This window comes from Acipenser ruthenus, chromosome 42 (assembly GCF_902713425.1).
Source record: "Acipenser ruthenus chromosome 42, fAciRut3.2 maternal haplotype, whole genome shotgun sequence".
NCBI lineage: Eukaryota > Metazoa > Chordata > Actinopteri > Acipenseriformes > Acipenseridae > Acipenser > Acipenser ruthenus.
Genome location: NC_081230.1, coordinates 107585 through 126091, shown reverse-complemented (window position 1 = coordinate 126091; position 18507 = coordinate 107585). Strand labels below are relative to the sequence as shown.

Below are 18507 nucleotides of genomic sequence, written 5' to 3'. Positions count from 1 at the left end.
CTTTGATGAAGTAGGCCCAAAGGAAGGGCCTGTGAGACAGCAGCCATCAAACCCAGCATGCGTTGACACAGCACCGTGCTCACTCTTTGTTGTGAGCTGAGCTATCCTGGTGACCGCCTCAGACACCTGGTTCAGCTCCTGTCTCTGGGACTCCGAGATGGTGTCACGGAGCTCCCCGATCAGGGACGTCTGATAAATGGAGGGTAGGCTTGAGATATTCGAAAGCCTTGCCGTCTGTGTGCAAGGAGCGTAGGCCTTCTTGAGATGAGTCTCAGTGGTCCTACACTGCTTGTTTGGGTAGTTTAAGTCCTTGGCCAGGCCAATGCCAGGAGCCTGAACTAAGGCCTTAATGATGGCTGGAAAACCTCTAGACCACCATTTTTTGCACCTTGCATGGTCGAGAAAGCCTGCGCATCGGTCGCCGTACTGGGGCCGAAGCTGGATTCTCACATGACAACTGGACTTCCTTGATGAAGTCTGGGAATGAGGGCAGTGTCCTCTTGTGTGCAGGCGTTTTAGCAGGTGGCCATTCCACCCTGAGGCAGCGAGCCGCTCTCTCAACCAGTGCCTCGAACCTGGGCTCTGATGTGGTGTCAGACTCTCGCTCCAGCTTGTCCAGCGAGCTGTTGGAATGAAAGGTCTCTTCTTGGTAGGAGAGGGAACCCTCCTCCTCCTCCTCCGATGCATGCAGGGAGAGCACGTCCTCCATATACTCCTATCTGGTTTCAGCCTCAAGGGCTGGAGCCAGAACTGGAGTTGGTTGGATCGCCAGTGCGGGGGGTTGGGCAGCAGTGGGGGGGAGTGTTTCTGATGCTCAACTCTCCATGTCGGCGAGCAAGGACATCGCTTGGTCACTGGAGAGGGGCTCCTGGAGAGCTCCAGCCGGGGTGGAGATCGAGTTGACGTCCCAGAAGGGGGAACAGACTGGGATGCCCTACTAGAGGGGGACCCCAGTCCCACTGACCTGCAGGACCGGCTTTTCAGGACGCGTTTCTGAAACTTGCACTAATCGTGCAAAAGGTCAGATCGACCAGAGAGGAACTCATGCGGGTCCTCAAGTAGCATGTTGCGACTGCATGAGCCACACTCATGGAATCCCGGTATAGCAAGGGTGAATGGACTATATGTGCACAGGGGCAGGGGTCGCACGGATGTGCTCGGAAGCACAGAGTCACGGGCATGGATGTGCACGGGGCACGGGTGTGCATGGGTGACTAATCAGAGACAGTTAAACTGACTCCTGATCTAGACCAGCGGTTCTCAAACTTTTTACATCGCACCCCCCTTCAGCTTTATTATAATTGCTTACACCCCATCCCCGAAAATAAAATCAACTTGCATTATCAATACAACAGTACTGCTCACCAATATTCAGCTGTGTGCTGTGAAATAAAGCTTTGAAAATGTCAGTCTAGTAATATCAAATCCACTTGGAACTTTTCACGTGGATACTGTACATTCAGCTGCAGTTTACTGGTTAAATTACACGAAAACAATATGTGCCAAACAAAACATCATGACGTTTTTTCTGAATATTTTAGTCAAGAGGCAGCTTTTTATACCTCCATGCTGCATTTTATGAGTGTTCTTCCTTAATTTTTTGCAGCTACCTGTTCAGCATTGTTGGTGTGTTCCTCTAGTTATAATACACAAAGCTCCATTTCATTATCTATGTACTCACTTTAAGAAAATCCTCCAGTAAAACTTTAAAAGACGATGCTGCCCACTCAGCACCCTACCTTGGTTTTCTTCAGTTGAATTAAAAGAGGGCCAGGCTATTGATTATCACTCAGCTAACCCTTTGATGTTTGTTGCATTTTAAAATATATATTTCTTATGTCGATCATCGTTGGGATTTTGTGCTGCGTTTTTAAGTACTTTTCCTCTGATTATCAAATGTATTATTTATTATATTCTACTCAATGATTGTACCCTCCGTTGCTCCGTTGCTTTGTGTGGACTGGTGTCATTTAAAGGGAAGATGAGCTTTGTTTCCCAGGGTGCTGTTTAAATCCAAAGAGGAAGTGTTGTCACATCCGACCCTTCCTCACCAACTACACCACCCAGCTCCTGGTCCAGGCCCTGGTACTCTCCCGCCTAGACTACTGCAACTCCCTCCTGGCTGGCCTCCCTGCGTCCGCCACCCGTCCGCTCCAGCTCATCCAGAACTCTGCTGCCCGCCTGGTGTTCTCTCTGCCTCGCTTTGCCCACGCTACTCCACTACTCCGCTCGCTCCACTGGCTCCCGATCGCCGCTCGCATCCAGTTCAAGACTCTTGTACTAGCCTACAGATGCCTTGATCAGACTGCACCCAGCTACCTCCAGACCCTCATCTCTCCCTACACCCCCACTCGATCTCTCCGCTCCGCCTGCACTAGAAGACTGGCTCTACCTCCGCTACGCTCCCCTGCCTCCAGAGCCCGCTCCTTCTCCACCCTTGCTCCGCAGTGGTGGAATGACCTTCCTACAGATGTCAGGACTGCCCAGTCCCTGACCACATTCCGGCGCCTCCTTAAGACTCACCTCTTCAAACAGCACCTGTAGAACTCCTCTGTTTGTATCCTGGGACACTAACACCCTTCATTTAAATGTGCTTTATTTTGCTCTTATCTGCCCCCTATTTTACTGCATTTAATCCTGTACTTCAGAATACTGTAATCTGCCAAGTGTTGTAGTACTTTGTATTTAATCATATCCTGATGTAACTATCACTATTATCTGCTGTATTATTGAATTGTGGTTTGTCACACTTGTACTTTGCTTGAACAAAAGTTATTGTATTTCTTGCTCTCATTGTATTACTTGTACTGTAACACTTGAAATGTATTTGCTTGCGATTGTAAGTCGCCCTGGATAAGGGCGTCTGCTAAGAAATAAATAAATAAATAAATAAATAAATAAATAAATAAATAAATAAATAATAAATGAGTAACCTGGGTAGCTTGATTTAGACGCCTCCAGTGGTCGCTCCTGGCATGGAATATTTTTATTTTTTAATATATATATAAAAATATATATAACAAAGAACACATGCAAGCTATTGTAATACAAAACAACGGAATTTGTTACAATACCAACAACCAATAGAAATAATTAAAAGAAAGCCAACTCCCATTGAATGAGGAAATCAATATATTTTTGAGGAAAGGTTTAAAAGTCTACTATATATTTAACCTAGATTGGAATTGTTTGGACAGATTCTACAAGGAAAATGATTCAACAGCAATCCAATTTGAAGTCCATGTGTACAGTATTTTATTAGTTCAGGACTGACACGACACATATGATTAAATAGACTTACTGTATGAATGTATATTTATTTTATCATTTCTGTTCTCTTAATTGTAAAAGCTTTGGCAATACCGGAGGACTCTTGTCATATTAATCAATAATAACAAGACACAGCGGAAAACTTAGCAACTGCATATACTGTTTTTAGTGAAAATGATTGAGAAAAACAAGTAATAATAAGGCACAATAGAGTACTACTAAAAAACTATACTCAGGCTAACGGTTGCAAATTTATTGTTCACAGCTCACAATTACCTGATAATATGAACAGTACAATTATTGAAATTGAAAAAAAGGAATTGACCCCAACTTTGCTAATCATCTGCATACCTATATCCAAAGACTATGCTGTGATTCATGAAGTATTTATTCTTAACTAGAGGGAAGAAAGGGACCATGAAATCATCAGCCTTCTGTCCCTCAGGAATGGCATCGCTGTTTTCTGGGTATGTAGCATCTGGATGGGCATCCATCCACTCTTCTAAAATCCTGAAAAAACAGATTATTATTTAGAACAGGAAGGGTTTCAAAGCAGATCTGAAGATTTATGGCTGGTTTCACAGACCCAGGTTAGTGCTAATCTTGGACTACTTAATGTTAATTTAGGTAAGGAAATCCAAGACTAGTGCTAATCGGGGTCTGTGAAACCAGCTGGTAGAGTTCAACACAAGCTCCTCCATGACGTAAAGGTTACTTGTAGGGCTCAAAATGTAACAAAAAATAAATAAAAATAAACTCATCCTGGGATAAGTACCTGCAAAGAAATTCTGCTTTATTTTACTGGAAATGTGCTCTTGAAATACAAATAAAACCTTGGTCTTTATACAACCTATTAGTCATTTTTAAAACCTCCTTATGTCTCCATGAACAACAATGAACGGGGTTAAAAACTAATGCTCGCCCGTTCGCCTGAGGTGAACTAAAATTGTTGAGGACTAGTTGATATCTGTGTGTCAGTAGTCCTCTTGGCGAGTACCGGTAAAGAAAGTGTACATATCTACTCATGTTTAATGCAGGAAAAGTCAATATTATAATGTAATCATTTAGTAGTACATGCCTATTCAGTTGAAGCGGTAGCTGTATAGTAGTATTTAGTATAGTACAACAAATCCAATTGTGATTGGTGCATTCCTCAAGCTTCATGATACTCTTTTTTTTTTTAAATCGCGCATTGGTTGCAAGATCAGTGACATCGATGACAGATAAAGCCATCAAAGCGGGGAATTTGCTTTATCCTTAAGAAGAATGGCGCCTGGCGGTATAGTAATTGCAAGTGTGTTTTACTGGAGTTATGGCTGAGATAAAGAATACAGTAAACATTTCTTAAATAATACGAATTAATAAACAGGCTAGAACACCATAGGCTACTCTCAGTGGCTATCACAGTGCTACCGAGGTGCAGGGACACAGCAGAAAGTTAATAAAGCCAGGGTGCGTTTTTTGTCCAACTGAACAATTAACGGTATTGTGAGGGAGCCAAGTGTGCAATGCATTTTTACTATTTTATATGTATACCCTGATGTTTTTTATCCTGTTTTTATTAAGTCAGCAGAAAGCCGATGTTTATATTATGTGTTCACTTAGGCCACCGAGTTCATTTGTACTATGGTACTGTATATTGTATAATAATAATACTTCTTGAAAACAAATAGTTACTGACGTGCAGTGGATTCTGTGAGCGTGAGTGCACAGGTTAAAGCAAAAAAAAAAGAAACTAAGAAACTAGGCTAGGTTCTGTAAATGGCACAGGAGGGGAAAAATAAAAACAACAGCCCTGCTGCAAGTGCATAATGCATATTTCCCACAGTCCACTTACTAGGTCCCGGAACATGATTGTTCTCTTTCAATTCAAAAATAGCCATCAACTAAATGGGTATCGCCGTCAGGTGATAGGATTTGTTGAGCTTAATATAAAAGCTGCCACTACGCCTCCGTAGGTCTGACGTCAGCGCCCCGCCCCTTGGGTGCTGAATAACTAGACAGAGCGCAGGAAGATCAGTCTCTTTTTGCTTCAGCATTGACACAGGATTGAGCGTAAAGTATTGTTGTTCGCAACTATCTTTATTATTATTCTGTTCTACTCAATGATTGTACCCTCCATTGCTTAAATAAGCATGGTAAGCAGGCAGCTGCCCCTTCCCCCAGTTTATTTCACTGTTTTTTAGAATATTTTCTAAACTTTACGTTCGCTGAGTGCAGGCCGCAAATCACCAGGCTTTTTGCTCTCTTTACTCGGCTCTGCCCCCCTAAGCACTCAGCTGAGTTGCTCATGTTTTAGAGCTTGTTTTTTCACAAAACTCGCTCAGATTTTCAGCTTGCTGACTCTACTGAGTCTGCTCGCTAATTTGTGTATTAGTAATTTAAGAGAGTGTATTACTAATGAATCTGTTCTTGTATTTGTGTTTTTTCTTTCTTCACAGGAAGGAAACAATGAGTAGTGGTGCATGTTGTTGGCCCTGGGCCTACTTCAACACAGCAGGAGCAGTCTCGAGGAGGCCAGAGCTCTGCTCTAGACACAGCTACACACAGCGCTAAGGCACAGTTTACTTGTAAACAAACTGTGTATAGCTTAGATCACCCAATCTAATTTTTAATCGGGTTTTCTAGGGTGATTCGTCCCCAAACGTTTCTCACCACCTCCTCACAACAACAGCAGTACATGAGAGGATGGAGAGGGAGTTCAGGCTGCTGTCTCGCCTCAATTTTTTGGATCAAGAGTCTCTGATCAGACACCCATGTGTGTCCGTGCACCAGACACTTGTGCGTGTCTGTTCACATCCGTGCATCACACTGGACCCCCGTGCACTCCGTGCACTTCCGTGCCTCCATGCACCCGTGAAATTGTCTGTGCACTATGCCGGGATTTCACATCTGCGGCTCGTGCAGTTGCAAGATGCCGTCTGAGGACCCACACAAGTTCTGCGTCTCCTGTTTGTGGCCAGAACACGCTGCCTCAGCTCTGGCCGACCTGACTAATTGCACAATCTGTGCAAAATTTCAGAGCGTTCTAAGAGCCGGTCCTGCAGGTCAGTTGGACTGGGATTTCCCTCTAGTAGGGCATCCCAGTCAGTCTGTTCCCCTTTCAGGGGTGACAGCTCGATTTCCATCCCGGCAGGTCCTTCTCCAGTGCCTGAGCGACACTCTTGCTCGCCAGCACAGAGAATTGAGCAGCGAGCACACTCCCCTCCTGTGAGGTGCTCACCCCCTCATAAACAACAGCTCTCCAGGTCTCCATGGAGAAAACGCTCTATGAGTGGTGAGAAGATCTCGGCCCTCATGGATCCTGGTGGTTATGGGGCAGCAGACCTTCATGATGAACATGATGCCTGCCCCTGCCATTACCCAACCCACCATGTTGGCCAGTAGGCTGCCCCCTCCTCCAGTTCTGGCACCAGCCCTTGAGCCTGAGCCCATACTGGGCTATATGGAGGACATACTCTCCCTACAAGCATTCCAGGGTGAGGAAGATTTTCCCCCTACCTGGATGAGACAGTTCGTTCAGCTTGCTGGACAAGTTGGAGCTGGAGTCAGAGATCACACTGCGCCCCCAAAGCAGCCCAAGGCTCAGCATCCCTGAGGGGACACAGCAGCTTCCAAAACCCCTTATCCTCCCTCCAGTTACTCTATGGGCAATTCAGCACCAATGACATTTGGGTGCTCAAGAGGTGGTGTTTGAATTAGCTGAGTTGGTGTGTGATTAGTACCAGGTGAGTGGTTGATTTGCTATATGATTGGTTTCCACGCAGTTGTTCTTTATATATTAAGCAGCCTATTTCTGCGCCAGCCAGAAGCGCCAGCCAACAGAAGAGCCTCAACAAAAGAGCCGGGAGTCTAGCTGTGGGAGTCTACAGGTAACCAGTGTCTGAGGCAAGATAGGAAATTGGTCCTGCTCCTACTAATTTTTAATTAACAATTTAAGTATCATTATTAGTTGGTGTTTCAATTTAGGGAGGAGTGTGTGTATGTGATTTTAAACCAGGTAGTGTGGTTATTTGAAGAATAAGGTGATTTGCAATTTGCAATTATCAGGGAGGGTGGTTTATTAACTTGAACAGAGTTGTTTGCATTTGGATTGGTCTCCACACAGCCTCCTGTAGTGGTGTGATCCCCTTTGAAGTGTGTAAAAGTATTGTCAATAGAGCAGTTAGCAGTTGTGCCAGTCCCCTTGCAAAGTGAGGTGGAACCCATTTAAGGGTGGGCATATAATAGTGGTCAGTCTACAGGAACCAGGGACTGAGGCAGATAGGCAAGTTCCTGCTTCAAGTAAGTTTAAAGTTTAAAAGTTTAAAGTTTAAGTTTAAAGTTTAAACTACATTTGGTAACTTTGTAAGGTGGTGTTTGAATTAGCTGAGTTGGTGTGTGATTAGTACCAGGTGAGTGGTTGATTTGCTATATGATTGGTTTCCACGCAGTTGTTCTTTATATATTAAGCAGCCTATTTCTGCGCCAGCCAGAAGCGCCAGCCAACAGAAGAGCCTCAACAAAAGAGCCAGGAGTCTAGCTGTGGGAGTCCAGCAAGGGGAGGCCTGCGCTGAGACGCTATTCCAATAGATCCAAACCTAACAGGGCTCTAGAAGAAGCTATCTACTAGTCAGGTCTGTACCCTCCACCCTACTGCTCCTACTGTGCCTTTTGTCCTGCTTGCCCTGCTATGACTGTCTCTCACATCCCTGTTCTGTCCTCCCGTCCTCGTCCTCTGCCCTCCCTCCGCTGCTGCTCCTCCAACCCCTCTAACCTCATTTCTCTGCCTCTCCCCCCCTCCCGCACACTCTCTGGTGCACTCTGGAACTCTCACTCTTCTGCTAACAAAGCTGATTTCATCTCTGCCTTTGCCTCCCACCTCTCGCTCGATTTCCTTGCTCTCACTGAAACCTGGCTGTCCCCTGATAACACTGTTACTCCTGCTGCCCTGTCCTCTCTCTACGTCCTGTCCCATACCCCGCGTCTCACTGGACGGGGAGGTGGGACGGGTCTTCTCCTTACTCTTTTCTGTCCCCTCCGATCTCATCTCACTCTCTGTCAATACCTTTGAATTTCATGCAGTCCAACTAACCTTTCCCTGTCAACTCCTGCTCATTGTTCTTTACCGCCCCCCTGGGCCTCTCACTCACTTTCTGGATGAACTCGACTATCTACTCTCCTCCCTCCCCTCTCTGTCTACCCCGACTGTCCTGTTGGGTGACTTCAACATCCATCTCTCCAACCCCAGCCACTCTGCTGGATTCCTCCCTCTCCTGCACTCCTTCGACTTCTGTCTCTCTCCGTCCCCTCCTACCCACAAAGCTGGCCGTCAACTGGACCTCACCTTCTCCAGGGCCTGCTGCCCCTCCACCCTCTCTGTCACCCCCCTGGACCTCTCTGATCACTATTTCATCTCTTTTTCTCTGTCTCTCCCCCCTCTCCCTGCTCCTCCTACCCCCACTGTCACCTCTCGCCGTAACCTCCGCTCTCTCTCCCCCTCTGTCCTTGCCTCCACTGCTCTCTCTCACCTCCCTCCTATCGACTCCTTTTCACAACTCTCTGTAGACTCTGCTACCTCCACCCTCTTCTCCTCACTCACCTCCTCCCTCGACTCCCTCTGTCCCCTCACCTCCCGTCCTGCTCGCCCCTCCCCTCCCCATCCCTGGCTCTCCTCTGCGCTCCGCTCGGCAAGAATCACACTGCGATCTGCTGAAAAGAAATGGAAGAGAACCAAACCCTGCTGCCCTAGACCTTTACCGCACTCTCCTCTCCTCCTTCTCCTCTACTCTCTCCTCTGCTAAATGTGCTTATTTCCAATCTGTAATCCAAGCCTCCACTAACAACCCACGTAAACTATTCTCTACCTTCTCCTCCCTCCTAAACCCTCCCCCCCTCCTCCTCCCTCCTCTATCTCCCCTGATGACTTTGCCTCCTTCTTCTCTTCTAAAATCTCAGATATCCGCAAACTCTTTAACACCTCTCCCTCCCCCGAACCCCCTCCCGCTCCAACTCCTACACCCACTGCAACCCCTACTAACTCACCCTCCTTCTCCACCTTCTTGCCCCTCTCAGACTCTGACCTCTCCTCCCTGCTCCAGGGTCACAAACCCACCACATGTGCCCTGGACCCCCTACCCACTCACCTCTTTCAAGCTGCTGCTCCTGCTCTACTTCCCTTCATCTCATCCCTTCTCAACACCTCTCTCCTTTCTGGTCTCTTCGCCTCTACATTCAAACAAGCCTCTATCACTCCCCTCCTCAAAAAACCTACCCTCAACCCCACCTCCCTCCAGAGCTACCGTCCTGTCTCCCTCCTACCCTTCCTCTCCAAAACCCTCGAGCGGACTGTACACCGCCAGCTCTCTGCTTTCCTGTCCAACCACTCTCTGCTTGACCCTCTCCAATCTGGCTTCCGCTCTGCTGACTCCACTGAAACCGCCCTCCTGTTTGTCACCAACTCACTTAAGTGTGCCCGAGCTGCCTCTCTCTCCTCTGTCCTAATTCTCCTCGACCTCTCTGCTGCCTTTGACACTGTTGATCACTCTATTCTACTATCATCTCTTGCTGACCTGGGGATCTCTGGCACTGCTCTGGCCTGGTTCTCCTCCTACCTCTCCAACCGCACTTACCAGGTAACCTGGCGTTGAGCAACCTCCACACCTCACCCTCTCTTAACTGGAGTCCCCCAAGGGTCAGTCTTGGGTCCTCTCCTGTTCTCTCTCTACACCCGCTCCCTGGGCCCCCTCATCGCATCCTATGGTTTCTCATACCATTTCTATGCTGATGATGCTCAGATTTTCCTCTCCTTCCCCACCTCTGACTCCACCATCTCCTCCCGTATCTCTACCTGTCTGTCTGCTATTTCCTCCTGGATGCACTTGCATCACCTCAAACTCAACCTCTCTAAATCTGACCTCCTTTTCTTTCCCTCCTCCTCCCCCTCCTCTGATCTCTCTATCTCTGTACCTCTGGAATCTACCACACTCTCTCCCTCTTCCTCAGCTAAGAACCTTGGAGTCACCCTGGACCCCTGCCTCTCTTATTCCCAGCACATCTCCACTCTGGCACGCACTTGCCGATTCTTCCTGAGCAACATCCGAAGAATCCGACCCTTCCTCACCAACTATGCTACCCAGCTCCTGGTCCAGGCCCTGGTACTCTCCCGCCTAGACTACTGCAACTCCCTCCTGGCTGGCCTCCCTGCGTCCGCCACCCGTCCGCTCCAGCTCATCCAGAACTCTGCTGCCCGCCTGGTGTTCTCTCTGCCTCGCTTCGCCCACGCTACTCCACTACTCCGCTCGCTCCACTGGCTCCTGATCACCGCTCGCATCCAGTTCAAGACTCTTGTACTAGCCTACAGATGCCTTGACCAGACTGCACCCAGCTACCTCCAGACCCTCATCTCTCCCTACACCCCCACTCGACCTCTCCGCTCCGCCTGCACTAGAAGACTAGCTCTACCTCCGCTACGCTCCCCTGCCTCCAGAGCCCGCTCCTTCTCCACCCTTGCTCCGCAGTGGTGGAATGACCTTCCTACAGATGTCAGGACTGCCCAGTCCCTGACCACATTCCGGCGCCTCCTCAAGACTCACCTCTTCAAAGAGCACCTGTAGAACTCCTCTGTTTGTATCCTGGGACACTATCACCCTTCATGTAAATGTGCTTTATTTTGCTCTTATCTGCCCCCTATTTTACTACATTTAATCCTGTACTTCAGAATATTGTAATCTGCCAAGTGTTTAACCTGTAGTATTTTGTACTTGATCATACCCTGATGTAACTATCACTATTTAATCATATCCTGATGTAACTTTCACTATTATCTGCTGTATTATTGAATTGTGGTTTGTCACACTTGAAAAAAATTATTGTATTTCTTGCTCTTATTTTATGACTTGTATTGTAAACACTTGAATGTATTTGTATTTGCTTGCGATTGTAAGTCGCCCTGGACAAGGGCGTCTGCTAAGAAATAAATAATAATAATAATAATACAGGCTGGTTACAGCCTTCAGTTCCAGTTAAAACCACCCCCCTTTCGGGGGTCAATAGTAATTGCAGTGAAGGACCCACTTCAACACGCGTCTCTCAACTCAGAACGGCAGGTTCCGCCCTATCTTGGATCTGAGACTTCTGAACACATAGCCCAGGCCATCCGGCCAGCCAATTGGTTTACCACCATGGACCTGAAAGATGCGTATTCCCACATACCCATCAGGCCCGGGCACTGGTAAGTACCTTTGCTTTACTTTCCAGGGCAGGTGTTATGAGTACTGCGTACTCCCCTTTGGCATGTCCCTTGCTCCCCGCACTTTTTCCAAGTGCATGGATGTCATTCTGGCACCCCTGCGGGTACAGGGCATCCGACTGATGAATTACCTAGACGACTGGCTTGTCTGCACCCAGTCACAGGAGCAAGCATTGACGCATACGGCATTGGTCACAGACCACCTTCAGCGGCTCGGTCTCAGGGTAAACCTGCAGAAGTGCTGCCTCATGCCAAGCCAACAATCGGATTTCCTGGGCCTTCACCTGGACTTGTCATCCATGAAGGCCACATTGACAAATCAGAGAGTTGCCACAGTCTTGCCTCTCCCTATTCAGGTTAGAGAAAGAGTGAGCATGGTGCTGTGTCAACACATGCTGGATTTGATGGCTGCTGCCTCACATGCCCTTCCCTTGGGTCTACTCCATCAAAGGCCTTTCCAGGCCTGGTTCAACTTGTTCGCTTCATCTGCAACGAGACAGACACCGCAGACTGTTGATATCCCAGTCCTTCTGTAGGACCCTGCATTGGTGGAGGATCCCCTCCAAACTTTGTCAGGGAACAATCATGGGTCCCATCTTCCAGAAGGAAGTGATCACCATGGATGCCTCCAACCATGGATGGGGCACAGTCTGGAACAAGGTGAGGACCTGCGGAATGTGGACAGGGCCTAGGGCCTCAGCCCACATCCACGCCCTAAAACTCATGGTGGTCAGTCTCAGCCTACGGCATTTTCTTCTGGTGATCCGGAACAAGCATGTACTGGTGAGGTCTGACAACACCACAGTAGTGGCGTATATCAACCACCAGGGTGGCTTGAGATCCCCAAGCCTTCACAGCATTGCGGTTCAGTTGCTGCTGTGGACACAGCCCCAGCTGGCTTCTCTTTGAGCCGTCCACTTGCCGGGGCGAATCAACCACGCAGCAGATCACCTCTCCAGAGGAGGTCCCCTGGCCTCAGAGTGCCGTCTCCACCACAGGGTGGTAGAACGCATTTGAGATATGGTGGATCTCCTCTCTCAGGCTCACAAACTGCCAGCTCATGCAGCTATTGGTTGGCTGTGAGTCCCTTGGACTGGTAGAGACTGTGAAAGTCATGTAAAATTATGCTGTCAAAAACAAAGGTTATTCAAAATGATGTAGACAGCATTCAGAACTGGGCAGACACATGGCAAATGACATTTAATAGAGAAAAGTGTAAAGTACTGCATGCAGGCAATACAAATGTGCATTATAAATATCATATGGGAGATGCTAAAATTGAAGAAGGAATCTATGAAAAAGACTTAGGAATTTATGTTGACTCAGAAATGTCTTCATCTAGACATTGTGGGGAAGCTATAAAAAAGGCCAACAAGATGCTCGGATATATTGTGAAAAGTGTTGAATTTAAATCAAGGGAAGTAATGTTAAAACTTTACAATGCATTAGTAAGACCTCACCTAGAATTTGTGTTCAGTTCTGGTCACCTTGTTACAAAAAGGATATTGCTGCTCTAGAAAGAGTGCAAAGAAGAGCAACCAGAATTATCCGGGTTTAAAATTATTATTATTATTATTAATTTCTTAGCAGACGCCCTTAGCAGGGCGACTTACAATTGTTACAAGATATCATATTATTTTTCCATACAATTACATTATACCCATTTATACAGTTGGGTTTTTTACTGGAACAATCTAGGTAAAATACCTTGGTCAAGGGTACAGCAGCAGTGTCCCCCCACCAGGAATTGAACCCACAACAGTCAGATCAAGAGTCTAGAGTCCTAACCACTACTCCACACTGCTGCCCTGAAAAAGGCATGTCGTAATGCAGACAGGCTAAAATAATTGAATCTATTCAGTCGAACAAAAAAAACTACACGGCTATCTGATTCAAACATTCAAAATCCTAAAAGGTATAGACAATGTCGACCTTTTACCTGAAACATGTTTATTTTATCTGTTTTGTTCTAAGGTTATAACTGTGTTTATTTTTGGGACTAGTAAGTTTACACCAGGACTAGCCAGTTTCAAAGGACTAGTACCACAATTGTGTTAGTTTCTAACCCTTAATAAACATGCTGATTTGTGAGAACATTAGTTAACCCTTTGCAGTCCTATGTTGGACCTGGTCTGACATTGCAATTATTCCTTTCCTGTCCGACATCATCAAAAAAGACACAAAAAACGGGTCTCTAGGCGTTTTTTCTCTGGAAAAAGCCGAGAAAACCATTCAATTATTATTATTATTATTATTATTATTATTATTATTATTATTATTATTATTATTATTATTATTATTTATTTCGTAGCATATGTGAAAACTATAGCGAACAAAGTGTGGTTTGGGGCTGGAGATGCAGTACTGAGTGCCCTGTTGATATGCAGTGCCTTTTAAACCTGTTTGACTGTGAAAAAAAAATACTTTCAAACAGCGCGTCTAAAATAAACTGCACGCGTGAAAATAAACTGGACCTGATGCGCCTGAGACGTGCTGAATAAATGGACCGCAAAGAGTTAAAGGTAGCTCCTAATGCTTCCCCTATATCTACTCCTGCAGTTCTCATACATACTTGTCGACAAAGCTGTGATGTACCATGAAGATAGGATCATTTACAGCGGTTGGAACGTCACACATGGTTCCATTCAAATAGTTGTGCACCAAGTTATGCATAGCAGAATTCAGCTGTCTGAAGTCCTGGGGAACATCATACCCTGAAAGATTAAGTCAGAAAACAGACATTGTATTTGTATATATAATACTAGTAATCTTTGGCATGTTATCTTTTTAGGAGAAAATAGCAAGTGGCTTCCTATTTAGTACCTTGGCATTAATATATATATATATATATATATATATATATATATATATATATATATATATATATATATATATATATATATATATATATATATATATATATATATAGTTTTTAATTAAAGGGTTGCTTTTATATTGTTATTTTTTAATTTATAGTGCCCAGTTATTTAATCAATTTAAATTGTGCAATTATTTTATTAGGGAGAAAACGGGTTAAAAAATGGCCGATTGCCCCCCCCCCCAAAAAAACCCCAGCAGATCCTATTTTTTGTTTAAAAAATGCATTCCCCACACCTCATATGAAGGACAGTATAACTTTATGTTGTGGGGTTGTAGGGGCACCTTAAATTCTTCTTGCATATTTCACCCTGGATAAGGGTGTTTGCTAACAAAATAAATACAAATAATAATAATAATGTTTCCTTGTGCATACCTTCAAGAGTGTTTCTGAAGCTGTGTTTTACACTTTTGTTATATTCTCTCACGTCATAATTTAAGACTTCAATTGTTTTCTGTACATCACCAGATGTGGGTAGAGTATTACAAGTTGGGTCTCCACCAGGGTTTCGTAAAATAGAACTTTCCTCTAAATCCTGTATGCAGATGATTCCCAGAGAATTATTATCCTTATCGCAGATGGGCTAATGAATCAATATACAAAAAAGTAGATTAAAACAGATGCACACATAAGCATACATAGAACATGCACCAACTGTACCTAACAGTAACTGTAGTCTTGCAAACACCAGTGTTTGATATATATTGTAATGCAGAACTCCATGCAATTGTGTATCTTGATTCTGATCAATATATTCTATTACGTACAGTACCAATACATTCAACATTGAATTGGTGTTTTGCGCTATTATTTACCTTTTTTGGCTGTAGGGTAGCTTCATCTGTTCAAATGTAGGTTTTTTTTTTTTTGCTTCAGTTATTCCTGAAATATGCGTCCATTACATTCACAGTAAAATGGAATCTGGAGTTTCTAAACTATGCAGGGGCAGGGTCAGCCTTTTCCCGGTGGGGGTGGGGGTGGGGGTGGGGGTGGGGGCTCAGTTGGGCTCGACTGAATATTGGAGAGGGGCTGCTCTATACATCTTGTGGTGTGCAGATATGTGTGTGTGTATATATATATATATATATATATATATATATATATATATATATATATATATATATTGTAAGACAGCAGGGAGGGGGTTAAATCCTCACTGCACAGAGAACGTGTGCAGAATGCGCAGTGGGCTTAGTTAATTGGTTTGCTTATTGTTTAATTTAATTTGTTAATTATTGTATTGTTTTGTTTTATTGTTTGTAATCCCTTGCACCCGGGCGTGATTAAAAATTAGAACCGGGTGCAGGGTATTTAAGAAGTGCAGCCAGTGTTCTCGTGGCTGCTGAGTAGAAGGAAGTAGGAGAGGTGCTCTGCTTCTGAGCAGTCTGGAGAAGAAAAGGTACAGTTTAAACCTGTTCGGTTTTGGGGCAGGTACACGGCTTAGCCGTCCTGCGAGTGAGTCAGGTTCCAGTGTGTATAGTAAGCGCTCCACAAACGGAGTTAGGAGGTTGTTTGTGTTTTGTTTGGTTTGTAATTAAAAATAGCGCAACCGCGCGTTTAAAATCCATTTCTGTGTGCTGGGTCGTAGTTTTTAAAGGGGCCCGAACCCGAGTGAGTAGCAGCTCTTTCACTATATATATATATATATATATATATATATATATATAACAATATACATTTAAACGTGTGTTTTTATCTGTTATCCTCAAAAGTAGAATAATAATATATACACAGAAATACATGGTTTTAAACTTTACCGAGTGCAGCTCATTGGTGCAACACTTATTCACAATCAATAGGAAAAACAACTAAACCAATAAATAAACGAATAATACTAAATAAATATTAACAATAATACCAATAAAAAACAAAACATTGGTTAATACTAGCTAATGTACTGTATTGTTATATTTTAAAATATTTGCACATGCGAAGAAAACGAAACAAAAACACACATAAACTAAGCAGACCTACAACTTATTTGCCCTAGCCGATCGGGCATGTAAATAAAATGAAACCACTCTCAAAATACATATAATCTAATTATTAAAATAACAATGAACTTCAACCTAAATCGTCATGTGACGTGCTATGAGAGTATGACTCATCCGGTGCTCGCCCAATTATTTTATTATTATTATTATTATTATTATTTTATAAAACACAATTCTAAATACAGAAATCTTGTATTATATTTGGTCAATAACAGTCTCTGTAAGTTTCATCGTGTGAAATTCAGCAATTTTAACATTTTTGGAACACACTTAACTGTGGCCTTACTGAATATATTGCTTTCCCATTCTTTAGTGTTGCAAATTAAGCATCTGTGGCGCTGCAGCTTCCCTGACTTTCTAAAGCACCTTTTCCATCATGTAAATCTCAGGGTATCGGAGATCAGAGTATCGGTACTCTGTGTTACTGGTATTACCTCCGAGTCCATTTTTGTAAAAAAATAATTTTAATACCACCATTCTTTATCCATGTCAACAGACTAACTGTGACTTGACACACAAATAAGATCCTGCGCTGTTTTGTAATGCACTCTGGGAGTTGCAGTCTATAGCCTACACTGCTGAAGTAAACCTCGCAGCTGGGACAACAAAGTACCAACTACAGGCAGCTTAATGTAGCTGACAACCGCTCTCTAGTTTGGAAAGAAAACGGGGAGACACTCAGTAATTAGCGTTGTGCACAAAGTAGAGGTGCCGCTTAAGTTTTTATTTTGTTTTCCTGGTTTGACCTTGCACTGGGAGGGGTGGCTACGGGGGGGCTAAGACATATCCCCCCCCCCCCAGCGCTGCCCCTGGCCTGGCTCACAAATGTTTTCGAACACATATTAAAATTGGTACATTGTCATTTCTGTGCTCCACACAACATATGCATTCTATTTTGAACTACTAATTGAAATGTGTACTAAACAGTATATGTTTTTTACCCAGATGGTCTTCCTAAACTGCATGTAAACCAAGGCACTCTATGAGACAAATACAAAAATCCTACCTTCCACTTAGAAAATTGGGACTGAGGACTGATTAATCCTGTTGCATTACTCTCTCCAAAATAATCATTGTTGCAGATATCACAGTGATCTGTTTTGGTCCAGTTCCAGTAAGGAATAAAAAAGCTATCATCGCTAGTCATCTCTCTCACTTCTCGCTCAAAGAAAAGCAAGAACATTCGGTGCCAGAAGGGGAAAGCCGGACCTTCATGTGCAACGTTCCTCCCTGTCCCTTTGAGAGGCTTGGCGGCATAATAATGCATCCAGATGTATACGTCATACAGAGAGGCATTAATAAACTTCAATGTGCTATTTATGGAGGTATCATTGCTTGTGAGAATGGAGTATTTACTACTAATATTTGTTTTTGAATACTCTAGGTATTTGAAGAACTTTGTTTTCTCCTCTTCTGTCAAGCTGTGGATCTCTTTTCTTTCAGTCGTGTGAGTAATGTTACAATGATGGCCTTTAAATCCATGTTTACACAGGCCACAGTCAAACCCATCGAAATTGCCATGGCACCTGCAGAGGCTATGGTAAAAATGAAAGGGCCATTGCTCACGGTAGTCTATATAGTCAGTAGTTTGACTTTTGTAGTATGAATCACATTCGCCTCGCCCTGCTCGCACCCCACAAGGAGAGCCTTCCCATTCTGGGCAGCAGGTCTTGGTGTTGAGGGCTTCATCCGTTGTGCATGGTTTGGGGAAATGAGCATCCAAACTGTTTGGCAGCAGCAGCAACAACATCACAAACTGTAACATTTTGCCTTAGATTTATAGCATAACCAGCTATGAATATAAAAGGTAAGTTAAATGATACTTCTGTGAATGGATTGCCTTTTAAACACATCAACAACCAATAGAAATAACTGAAAGAAAGCCAACTCCCATTGAATGAGGTGATCAATATTTTTTGTCTGCTTTCAGGAAAGGTTTAAAAGTCTAAATATTTAGTTTAAAATAAATATTTATCATAGATTGGGATTGTTTGTACAGATTCCACAAGGTCAATAAGCCGAAAATAAGTAAACTCAACAAGTCTCAGTTAGCAGTCCACGTGTACAGTATTCTATTTCAGTATTACAGGACAAATCCCACAACACGAAAGATAGACATACAGTATGAATGAGTT

At 44.2% G+C, this 18507-nt stretch overlaps 1 protein-coding gene across 1 annotated transcript; it reads right to left on the bottom strand.

The window, feature by feature from the left end:
* Nucleotides 1-3231: 3231 nt before the first annotated feature.
* On the bottom strand, nucleotides 3232-18200 carry LOC117414286 (tyrosinase-like). The gene is made up of 4 exons (XM_059011657.1): nucleotides 17379-18200; nucleotides 14754-14961; nucleotides 14073-14214; nucleotides 3232-3780 (listed from the first exon to the last, which is right to left on the bottom strand). The coding sequence occupies exons 1-4, from the start codon at nucleotides 18135-18137 to the stop codon at nucleotides 3606-3608; spliced, it is 1284 nt and encodes a 427-aa protein (XP_058867640.1). The 5' UTR covers nucleotides 18138-18200; the 3' UTR covers nucleotides 3232-3605.
* Between the last annotated feature and the right edge of the window lie 307 nt (nucleotides 18201-18507).

Bases quoted from the DNA above. Each gene is read 5' to 3' on its own strand.
- LOC117414286 (XM_059011657.1), bottom strand. From the start codon at position 18,137: ATGTTACAGTTTGTGATGTTGTTGCTGCTGCTGCCAAACAGTTTGGAT. The intron at 14,962-17,378 runs GTAGGATTTTTG...TTGATTCATTAG, and splicing joins CCCAATTTTCTAAGTGGAAG to CCCATCTGCGATAAGGATAA. The intron at 14,215-14,753 runs GTATGCACAAGG...TTAATCTTTCAG, and splicing joins CTTCAGAAACACTCTTGAAG to GGTATGATGTTCCCCAGGAC.